At 43.2% G+C, this 12,187-nt stretch overlaps 1 protein-coding gene across 2 annotated transcripts in view; it reads right to left on the bottom strand.

Moving 5' to 3' along the window:
* Positions 1–6,690: 6,690 nt before the first annotated feature.
* Positions 6,691–12,187, bottom strand: part of LOC124859234 (ras and Rab interactor 2-like) — a 35,619-nt gene continuing 30,122 nt past the window's right edge. The window contains exons 3-6 of one of the 2 annotated variants that reach the window (XM_047351894.1): positions 7,853–8,161; positions 7,627–7,707; positions 7,384–7,547; positions 6,691–7,288 (exon numbers count right to left, since the gene is read on the bottom strand). In XM_047351894.1, the coding sequence (XP_047207850.1) occupies positions 6,842–7,288; positions 7,384–7,547; positions 7,627–7,707; positions 7,853–8,161 (1,001 nt within the window). In that variant the 3' untranslated portion in view covers positions 6,691–6,841. Of the gene's footprint in view, positions 7,289–7,383; positions 7,548–7,626; positions 7,759–7,852; positions 8,162–12,187 lie in introns of both variants that reach the window. The other variant, XM_047351893.1, reaches the window with a different exon arrangement.

The raw sequence follows: 12,187 nt of genomic DNA, 5'->3' as shown, positions 1-12,187 counted from the left end.
AATCCCCAAACCTGGTGGTGGACACCGGCAGTAAGGGATGCTGTCAAGCTGAAGAAGGAGTCCTATCGGCTGTGGTTGGCTTATGGGACTCCTTAGGTGGCTGACGGGTACCGTGGGGCCAAGCGTGCTGCGGCCCGGGCGGTGGCAGAGGCAAAAACTTGGACCTGGGAGGAGTTTGGTGAGGCCATGGAGAAGGACTACCGGTTGGCCCCGAAGCGATTCTGGCAAACCGTCCAGCGCCTCAGGAGGGGGAAGCAGTGCTTCGCCAACACTGTTTACAGTGGGGGTGGGGAGCTGCTGACCTCGACAGTGGACATTATCGGGTGGTGGAAGGAGTACTTCGAGGATCTCCTCAATCTTGCCATCACGCATTCCCTGGTGGAAACAGAGGCTGGGGACTCGGGGTTGGACTCTTTCATCACCCAGGCTGAAGTCACCGAGGTGGTTAAAAAGCTCCGCGGTGGCAGGGCTTCGGGGTTGGATGAGATCCGCCCTGAGTACCTCAAGTCTTTGGATGTTGTGGGGCTGTCATGGTTGACATGCCCCTTCAACATTGCGTGGCAGACGGGGACAGTGCCTCTGGATTGGCAGACTGGGTGGTGGTCCCCCTATACATAAGAAGGGTGACCGGAGGGTGTGCTCCAACTACAGGGGGATCACACTCCTCAGCCTCCCTGGTAAGGCCTACGCCAGGGTATTGGAGAGGAGAGTCTGGCCAATAGTCGAAACCCCGACTTCAGGAGGAGCAGTGTGGTTTTTGTCCCAGCCGTGGAACACTGGACCAGCTCTATACCCTCTACAGGGTACTCGAGGGTTCATGGGAGTTTGCCCAACCGGTCCACATGTCGCATTCGACTGTGTCCCTCGTGATGCCCTGTGGGGGGTGCTCCAGGAGTATGGAATTGGGGACCCTTTACTAGGGGCCATCCGGTCTCTGTACAAGCGGAGCAGGAGTTTGGTTCGCACTAAGTCGGACCTGTTCCCGGTGCATGTTGGACTCCGGCAGGGCTGCCCTTTTGTCACCGGTCCTGTTCATAACTTTTATGGACATGATTTCTAAGCGCAGCCAAGGGCCGGAAGGGGTATGGTATGGGGACCAGAGGATTTTGTCTTTTCTTTCTGCAGATGACGTGGTCCTGCTGGCCCCCTCTAGCCAAGACCTACTAACTGGGGCGGTTCGCAGCCGAGTGTGAAGCAGCAGGGATGAAAATCAGCTCCTCCAAGTCCGAGGCCATGGTTCTTGACCGGAAAATGGTGGCTTGTCCTCTTCAGGTTGGATGGGAGTTCCTGCCTCAAGTGGAGGAGTTTAAGTATCTCGGGGTCTTGTTCACGAGTGAGGGAAGAATGGAGCGGGAGATCGACAGACGGATCGGTGCGGCTGCCACAGTAATGGGGGTGCTGTGCCGGTCCGTTGTGGTGAAGAGAGAGCTGAGCCGAAAAGCGAAGGTCTCGACTTACCGGTCTGTCTACGTTCCTACCCTCACCTATGGCCATGAACTTTGGGTCATGACCGAAAGAACGAGATCCCGGATACAAGCGGCTGAAATTAGCTTCTTCCGTAGGGTGGCCGGGCACTCCCTTAGAGATAGGGTGAGGAGCTGGGCCATCTGGGAGGGGCTCGGAGTAGAGCCGCTGTTCCTCCACATCGAGAGGAGCCAGTTGAGGTGGCTCGGGCATCTATACCGGATGCCTCCTGGACTCCTTCCTCGGGAGGTGATCCAGGCACATCCCACCGGGAGGAGGCCCAGGGGACGGCCCAGGACATGCTGGAGGGACTATGTTTCTCGGCTGGCCTGGGAACGCCTTCGGCTCCCCCCGGAGGAGCCGGAGGTTGTGTCTGGGGAGAGGGACGTCTGGGTGACTCTGCTGAGTCTGCTGCCCCCGCGACCTGGTCCCGGATAAAGCTGTTGGAATAATTTAATATAGATTTATCTTATATTTTCTCCTATCCTTAACTTGACTATTTGATTTTTATAACCTTTCATGATGTTTGTGTGAGTAAAGGATGTGATGAGTTTGTCTGCAGGCAAAGGTCATAAATGGAGCTGAGAAGGAAGCAGTCGCAGTTGAGGAGGTCATAAAGATGAAGGCTGATTGCGCTGAACAGAAGACGCACTGGGGTTGTGGCTGCCTGCCCCTTCCCCTTAGTACTCAGTGTTGTTATCTTCTTCTCTGACTTCTGCTATATAAACTTCCTTGCTTTTTTTTAATAAGTTGACTTTCTGTTTTAGTCTCTGTACCAAATGGGTACAAGCAGGAACCAAAAAACCTCCTTTAAAATTATAATCTTTCTACCATTTAGCGAGATTGTTTTCCGTATCTGGATCTTTTTCAGTGCATAAACTTTGCATCTCCTTCTAACGGGGGCTGCTTCTGGATGCAGTTTCCCATTTTAAGAGTTGTTTTTTTTTTATCTATTAAAAACTATTGTTAAGAACTGAGTTCTACTTCTATTAATTTATATCAGCACTATTTACTTGATTCTTTATGGTTTATTATATATACGTTCATCCTATTTGCTCTAGTTTATTATAAATTTATTCAGACTCCACTCTTTTTTTTTTTTTTTTTTTATATATAACAGGGTATTTCCTCAACATCTCCCAGAAAACAGGCTTCTAGATCAAACACCTAGTTTTGATCCGGTTTTCCACATTGAGTTCTACTCTCGGAGATTGCAGGGATTTTAGACTGAGATTTGATGGCACTTAATATCCAAATCAGAATTCCCATGACACACCTCAGCTGTCAACAAATTTATGTTAACACCAGCAAGGTTTCGGGTTGTCTCACTGAGAGTGCTGTATGATTCTGCAGACACACACACATGCACCAACACACAATCACTTATAGGCCTAAATCACCTAGACTAGGTTTTCCATATTTTGCGCAACACTTCTTTCTAGAGTAAGGATTTTTCTATGGAGTCGGCTGCTTTTGATCTCCTTAAGGGAACTTTTGAGAACCGTCTAAACTCAAGACCCCTATTTCTTATTAGACCTCTTTAAAAACTGCAGCAAGCTTACCGGCTTGCATGTTTCTCTTTATATACTTAATTGGTTCTGTCTTACCTGTGCGTTTGTTCATACTGTCTGTCGGAACACGTTGATCCACCTCCCCGGTGCCCCTCAGTTGATTCGGCGGTCACCAACACAGAATTTACTGTGCAGGATTTTCGTTCTCCAGACATTCTAAAGGCTGGGCAGACTGAAACCCCACACGCACTGCAGGGCCCCGGGCGGCAGATTTCTAGCAATCTGGCTCGAAGGACTAAGAAATGATAGAGTTATAAAGCTGATAAATACAGACAAGTGGAAAATAAGACACACGTGAACCAAGTAAGTTTGACTTGCAAGGGTGAGACAGTCCTCTGCCAGAACAGCAACTTCCTTCTCACAAAGGGAAAATCCTTGCACCAGGCTTTTATTTACAACTCACAATCCTACCAGCAAAAAGCGGGAATTGGTTCAGCCAATTCTTATAGAGATTTCAACCTAAAAGAGTAGTCATTCTCATATATGGTATAAGCTTGTCATGTCCAGGGATTGATCCACTCCAGACCGCATTACTTAACCTTCCACAAACCCTTTTTCACACTATAGAAGAAATTCAAACATAAACATGATTTAAACTGAACAATGATAACTTAAATACATTTTTCCAACAATGAACAAACTGGAATCTGTCAGACAAATAAGATTTAAACCAGCCTAGCATTGTTCCCCTGATCCCTACAGCATATTCCAGCCTTTCTAAGAGAATATTGTGATCGACTGTATAAAATGCAGCACTGAGATCTAACTGGACAAGTACAGACACAAGTCCATTATCTGAGGCAAGGAGAATATCATTAGTGACTTTCAGCAGAGCTGTTTCAGTGCTATGATGAGCTCTGAAGCCTGACTGAAACTTTTAAAACAGGTAATTGTTGTGTAAACTTTCACACATTTGATTAACAACTATTTTCTCAAGAATTTTAGATAAGAATGGAAGACTGGATATAGGTCCGTAGTTTTTCAAGTCATCTCGATCAAGCGAAGGTTTCTTAAGTAAAGGTTTAATTACAGCTACCTTAAAAGATTGTGGTACATATCCATTTACTAAGGATAGGTTAATCATACCTAAAATGGGGCTGGTAATCAGAGGGAACATACAAGTTGAAGGTTTAGATGAAGCTAATATTTCTGATAACTCAAAAGAGGAAACTGGCTTCTAAAAGAGAATTTAGGATTAGTTCTGAACTGATATTTCATGACTGTATTTACACTGCTTTTTAATGTCATGGCATGCTGAAGTTCCTAGCATGTTCCTCTCAAAGGTGAGTTGTACATATATTTTGCTAATCGATTAATCTGTCGACCATTTTTTTTAATTAATCGATTAATAATCAAAAGGTGCTAAATAGAAGATTTATATACAGAATTTGAAGCAGGTGAAGCTAAAATTACGCCATTTTAGGAGTTCTGGGTAGAGCATATGGAGCATATTTTCAATTTACAGGTAGAGGCACAATCTTATTATTTTTGTAAAAGTTTGGCCTAATTACTAATCTGTATAATCCAGTTAAAGATTATTCGATTACTAAATTAGTTGACAATTATTTTAGTTACTGTTTTATCACGATTAATTAAATAAATTGTTGTGGCCCAAACACATCCGAGAAGGGACCAGAGGAGATAGATGTGGTTTATACTAAGGAGCAGGTGTCAAAAAACCTTTTCGTTTCATCACTTAAACTTTTGAAGTGCAATAAAAACCCTCTAATCCATTTTAAACCACATAAGGTGAAGGCTGGTCAGGCGATCTCCTTATTGTAGTATTTAAATTAGGGATACAACAATCCACATTTTTTCCAATAGAAAATTGGCAAAAACAAACAAATTCTTTTTTCTTTTTTTTTTTTACCATTTCCTGCCCAGCAGAGTAGCACTCAGAATTGTTGTCAGAGTGCCAAGAAGAAGCCCAACATATTTACTTTCACAAGTAGAGCATTACGGCTAATGCTTTAATGCTCTGCTTGATGTTTATAAAGAAACTTTATTAGTCACTGCTTAAGGATTGTATAAATTGTTATGGACATGGAAAAGGAAAAAATACGACGCAAGAAAAAGAAAGTGGAGCAAAAAGGAAAAAGGGAGATAAGGAGAAAACAATGGAGGAGAGAAAAAAGGATGAAGAGATTACAAGATAACACCAGATTCTTCCACACCTGCAGAAACATATATAATAACAGCATTGTTACCAAAAAGTGCAAGGTACTAATGAATGCAAGATGTATTTAGTGGTAACTGCAGCTCAATCTAGAACATTTGTGTATCTGTTAACACCTGAATCTAAACACCTGTGGGTTTAATTGTGAGTGCGCTGATAATCACCGCTGGGACTACCGCAACTCTCTAGTGCAGAGCAGGGGAGAGTACCAGGGGAACCATCCAACAGCTATAGTGCAGAAGCCCCAGGGAACTGTAGCGACGAGCCCACAAGACAATCCGGCAAGAGGTCCCTGGCCAGCGGTAAGCACCCCTACCAAGCCCCCCGCAACCACACAAAAAACATATCACCGCTAACGATAGCCCAGGGAGAAACAGTAACCAGCTCAGCTCACTGCTGAGTCCCCCACCCCAATTCTCCACTGCCCCACCCACCCGACCACAGGCCCAATTCCACAAAGACTAACAGTGGAGCTTTGTTCAAACAGCAACAAGCAGATATTTCATTCCAGGTTCAATGTTAATTAGGTGCAGAAGAAAATATTTCTGATACAAATATATATCAGGCAGGGAAAGTGTCTTGTGACATTTTGACATCAAGAGTATTCAGGATAAGATGTTATCCGTGAACCATCCAAACACAGACATAAATACTCAAAGCAGCCCCTAACAACATGCCAGTAGAACAGTACCCCAGACCGATACTAATCCTGCTCAACTTCCTTCTATGGCTCTCTCTTTTCCTTCAAGCATTTTCTTCTTATCTCACAGACAGAGCCAAACAACCAATTACCTGCCCAACAACACTCTCCTCCAAACACCTGCATTCCTCTGCACAGCATGTCACGCAGCGTAAAAGTCCACACAACCTAACCAATCACTGCATTTCCTCTGTCACATGTCAGTGTGAATAGAAAATATGACACTAGCTCGTATAACCAAGATAAACAGTGAATACTCTATATTCTTAACGCTAAACTAAAACATAAAGCACATGCACAAAGATTTTAATATATTTACAACACTATTATTTTAGATCATAAGATCTGATTCAAACATGTTTATAGGTCAAAGGTCACTGATGTATGAATGCAAAGCATAGTTTACATTTAAACAAAGTGGATCAAATTGATTAAGAGGTAATTAAAGATATAATCCTAGGGATCAACTGCTGGAGTGAAGTGGTGTCTGCTTACAGCTTTCTGTCTGTCTGCTTACAGCTTTCTGTCTGGCAGCGGGCTCCACTTCAAAAGGACCTTGTTATGTGCCCACTTCAAAAGGAGCTTTTTATGTGCATCAGTGACAACTAGGTGTCACTGAACCTATTTTCATCGGCAATCTAAAACGTTTAGCTATTGAAACTCTCAACAACAAAGTAACAGCTGACCTGTAATTGTTAAACGTAAATCCACCCTTCTTCCATCACTTAAATTGTTCATATGTATATCCACACACACACATATATTAACCGCTCGCAAGCTGATGTTTTCAAGCCTTTTATTCATGTTAATTATGAGGTTTTTTATGAGGAAACCTTTTTGATATAGAAATGTAGGCTATTTTGCCTATGCGGGCTTTTTTGACATCCAAACAACACAGTTCATGTAAGCATGTTTGTAGGAGATGAAGATCTAATGTGTGTCGGCTGGAGGTTCCTCTGTGATGCAGCTGCTGTTGAGGCTGGAGATGATACTGGAAGCTGGAGGCTCTGTGCTCTGGTGGATTAGGTCAGCCTTGGGATCAGAGACTGAAGGAAGACGGCTAAGGTCGGGAGTGGCGTTGTAGAGAGCTCCCGACAATGTTCTGTTTTTAGCCATACGGCGGTAGACAAAGTGGAAGGGAACTGGCTCTGGGCAGCTGTGAAGCTCAGCCTTGATCTTCTGAGGGTGGGTATCTGCCGCCAGCTGCTGGCTGCTTCCCTCCATCTGCAAGAACAGGCTGTAGGTCTCGGGATCTGTCACCTTAAACTTCAGGGCACACAGCTGACACAGCTCCTCCACCGTGGTGTCAGGTTGCACCTCCAAGGTTTTGGCTGTGCAGCCACTGTCCAGCTCCTGCAGCGCCACACGCAGGTAATTCTAGGACAAAAACAGGAGACCATCTCTATAAGTAAAAGACAACCTGGCTGAGCAAGCGAAGAGGTGGTCTGTTAGACTGTTGTGGTGATGCTCACCTGGAAGTCATCAATAGAGGGCACCGAATGCTGGGTGGTGTGGCGCCGGTGCCACTGGTGTAGTGTATCTCTGGTTTCAGAGTTCAGCACTCTGGCTGCCTGATCCTCGTGGAAGTTCTTAATCAGGGACATGGCTCCATAGGCACTGGTCAGGTAGTAACCACCTGGACACACAGAAACAGTGGTAACAGCAGTCTGAAGAAAAATAATCTTTTTTTAAAGGAGTAAATGTTTGACAGGCACCTTCTCCATGCAGCAGCAAAGGGTCCAGCAGCTCCATCATGTACAGGATCTCATTGTCCAACTCAGGCATGTCACACTGGGCTAAAACATAGGTCAACATGGGGAGGAAGTCATCAGCTCCATACAAACGACCTGAGGCAAAGGCATAGGCTCATTTCATCATTCTCATAAAATATCATGCAGAGTATGTTAACTTTAGAAAACTGTTCATCTCAAAGATCTCTACCTGATTTGTCCTCCATGATTGTGTAAATAAGTTTGCAGACTCTTAGCAGCATGCAGACCTTCTTCTCTGGGGAGTACAGCTTACACATGGTCTGGAATTTTTGCCTGATCTTCTCTATGGCTACAGGGTCAGGGGGAGGTGCGTCAGCCTCGCCCATCTTTTGTGGTCGCCAGGTTTTGGCCAAAGACAGGTTCTCTTTCAGCTCCTTCCAGCCACCGCTGTGCACCTGGAACCTCTTCAGAGCAGCGCTGATAGCCGGCTTCAAGGGCTTCAGGACGCACTTAAGCATGGCCTTCTCCAGGACTCTGTCTGAGGAGGAAAGACACTGCTGAGCCTTAAGTCCTTCAGTGTGAATGAATCACTTCCAGTTACCCTGAGTGAACCTCACATTTAGGTCTGGTGTAGTTAAAATCCTGTTGAGTCTAAGGTTTTACGAGTTCTGATTCCACATACCACTAACATTTCCCATCATACATCTCTTTGGTTTAAAGTCCTTATCATGAGATGCTGGAGAAGTTACCTCAGTTTGCTCAAGCTGTAGGGGGCATAGAAGAGCAGCCTCTCCCTCACTTGTTGCTTCGCAAAGCTCCTCAGCTACACTGTTCACTGGCTTACATGAAAACCAAATTTGGCCTTTTGGGAACACCACCCATCACTCCTAACTGCTGCTGCAGAGGTACAGGTTGTACCTTAGCAGACAGCCTTACTAATTAACCAGCTCATATCTGCTTCTTAGACTTGTGTTACTCTATAAAGACGAGAATGGCAACAAGGTTCATATTCTGTGCAATCAGACCTTGGAAACTACAACCAAATTTAGCAAGCAATTATTCAAATCTAAGTATCAACATAAGAATAAATGTTAGATATAAAGTAATTATAAGTGTTATAATTATGTTGTTTTGTAGCAGCAGGAATAAATGTTGCTTTTCTGTTTAAAAAAAATTGTTAAATAATGTAAGATTTTGATCTGTGTAAAAATACTGTGATGCTGAGGTATTTTTCCTTGTCCTTATTGCACAGTAAGAATCCCATCCCAACAGTACTGTGTTTATGACAATGCTACCAAAAGGTTTGGTATACTGGACCAAGCAGAACCTTCATAAAGTTCCTGAGCTGCAGCACCAACTGAAGCTACCAAATCTCTCAACAGGCAGAGGAAACCAGTTGTTTAAAAGGACATCCTTGTGGTAAATCAAATTAGTACAAGTTCAAACTCCTTTTTTTCCTCCTGAAAAAAAAAATCCATATTTTTTGGAGATCAGTAAACACACCATATCTACTCTAAGCACTATTAAGCTGTCATGATAACAGACACCCTTCAGTGTGGAAGCTGAGGGGTTGAAGACAGAGAAGGCACAAACGTTGTGAGAAGCTGAGTACCTATTGTACAGTAACACGTCTGCTATGAATAGAAGCCTTCTGCTCCTTCTATTCAGACCCACCTTTGGGATGTTTTGCTAAACTGCTGAAGGAGTAAACTGGCTGGAGTTGACTTGAGATAAGGGTACTCAGCCTCTAGGGTTGGCACATGGAGACTGATTACAATTACTAATGTTAACTATGCTACAGCTAGTAAAAGATGCTACAGACGGGTGACAATGCTAATTCTGCAACTGTATTGTCTTTGTTTTAAATGTTTTACAGTGACTTCACTCTCACACACAGTGGGACATAACCAGGAGCATAATCACCATCTTACCAAGTGAGGGGGACATATTTTCCATTCGTCTATTGAGATATCACCTCTCACTTTCAAACGCACCTCTCCTTAGTGGTTAAGGAGCCATATAATCACCAAGAGCCACGGTATAGCTCCAGGGGACCAAGTTATTTAAACTAACAAAATTTTAGTTTTAGCTACCACACTCTGGTTGAGTTGTCACAATGACCTTCTGACATCTACAGGGTAAGTAGCCAGATCATGAAGTGCCAAATGACAACCCTGGACATGAGATGTTCGGTAAAAGCCATTCCTGTAAGCAAATTATTACTTAGCTCACTATATGGAATGGAAGTGACAAGGTAACAGGGTAGTAATCCACATACTTAAATTTAATGGCATGCACAAAGAAAGTGACACAACATTGAACAAATCCACATTTTAAACAAATGTAACAGATGTGCAACATTTTTAACATCAAGATAAAGAAAAATGGCAAGACCTACAGGTCCTTCTCAAAATATTAGCATATTGTGATAAAGTTCATTATTTTCCATAATGTAATGATGAAAATTTAACATTCATATATTTTAGATTCATTGCACACTAACTGAAATATTTCAGGCCTTTTATTGTCTTAATACGGATAATTTTGGCATACAGCTCATGAAAACCCAAAATTCCTATCTCACAAAATTAGCATATTTCATCCGACCAATAAAATAAAAGTGTTTTTAATACAAAAAACGTCAACCTTCAAATAATCATGTACAGTTATGCACTCAATACTTGGTCGGGAATCCTTTTGCAGAAATGACTGCTTCTATGCAGCGTGGCATGGAGGCAATCAGCCTGTGGCACTGCTGAGGTCTTATGGAGGCCCAGGATGCTTCGATAGCGGCCTTTAGCTCATCCAGAGTGTTGGGTCTTGAGTCTCTCAATGTTCTCTTCACAATATCCCACATATTCTCTATGGGGTTCAGGTCAGGAAAGTTGGCAGGCCAATTGAGCACAGTGATACCATGGTCAGTAAACCATTTACCAGTGGTTTTGGCACTGTGAGCAGGTGCCAGGTCGTGCTGAAAAATGAAATCTTCATCTCCATAAAGCTTTTCAGCAGATGGAAGCATGAAGTGCTCCAAAATCTCCTGATAGCTAGCTGCATTGATCCTGCCTTTGATAAAACACAGTGGACCAACACCAGCAGCTGACACGGCACCCCAGACCATCACTGACTGTGGGTACTTGACACTGGACTTCTGGCATTTTGGCATTTCCTTCTCCCCAGTCTTCCTCCAGACTCTGGCACCTTGATTTCTGAATGACATGCAAAATTTGCTTTCATCCGAAAAAAGTACTTTGGACCACTGAGCAACAGTCCAGTGCTGCTTCTCTGTAGCCCAGGTCAGGCGCTTCTGCCGCTGTTTCTGGTTCAAAAGTGGCTTGACCTGGGGAATGCGGCACCTGTAGCCCATTTCCTGCACACGCCTTTGCACGGTGGCTCTGGATGTTTCTACTCCAGACTCAGTCCACTGCTTCCGCAGGTCCCCCAAGGTCTGGAATCGGCCCTTCTCCACAATCTTCCTCAGGGTCCGGTCACCTCTTCTTGTTGTGCAGCGTTTTCTGCCACACTTTTTCCTTCCCACAGACTTCCCACTGAGGTGCCTTGATACAGCACTGTGGGAACAGCCTATTCGTTCAGAAATTCCTTTCTGTGTCTTACCCTCTTGCTTGAGGGTGTCAATAGTGGCCTTCTGGACAGCAGTCAGGTCGGCAGTCTTACCCATGATTGGGGTTTTGAGTGATGAACCAGGCTGGGAGTTTTAAAGGCCTCAGGAATCTTTTGCAGGTGTTTAGAGTTAACTTGTTGATTCAGATGATTAGGTTCATAGCTCGTTTAGAGACCCTTTTAATGATATGCTAATTTTGTGAGATAGGAATTTTGGGTTTTCATGAGCTGTATGCCAAAATCATCCGTATTAAGACAATAAAAGACCTGAAATATTTCAGTTAGTGTACAATGAATCTAAAATATATGAATGTTAAATTTTCATCATGACATTATGGAAAATAATGAACTTTATCACAATATGCTAATATTTTGAGAAGGACCTGTATACCTGCTTCCTTCAAGAACACAAATAATGCAGACGGCAAATAATATCTAAAAATATAGTTAACAAATAAACAAAATGTCTAAACATAAACTACATTTTTAAAAATTCATGTCATTTTTGCCTCAATCACCTCTTGATTAACTACACAAAATAATTTCTCTTGCTCTGCAGCAGAAATAGTAATACAACCAAAATAAAATAAGTCATAATTAAAATAGAAACCAAGTCTCTTTGTTGTTAATCATCTTTAGTTAAATAACTGAGATCTTTACGTTTGTGTGGGGGCAAGAACCATATAAATTAAAAACTGACTGAAATATACATATGTGTCTGTGATAGACCAATTTCTCCACCTAATCCTCAAAAGAAGTCTCCCACAACATCTACATATACAGTGTCTTGCAAAAGTACTCATCCCCCTTGAACTGGTCAACCTCTTGCCACATTTCAGGCTTCAAACATAAACATATAAAATTTAATTTTTTTGTTAAGAATCAACAAGTGGGACACAATCGTGAAGTGGAATGAAATTTATTGGATGTGTCAAACTTGTTT

Source organism: Girardinichthys multiradiatus, chromosome 22 (assembly GCF_021462225.1).
Source record: "Girardinichthys multiradiatus isolate DD_20200921_A chromosome 22, DD_fGirMul_XY1, whole genome shotgun sequence".
NCBI classification, from domain to species: Eukaryota; Metazoa; Chordata; class Actinopteri; order Cyprinodontiformes; family Goodeidae; genus Girardinichthys; species Girardinichthys multiradiatus.
Note: the sequence above shows the minus strand (reverse complement) of the source record. Positions and strands in the feature narration are given on the sequence as shown.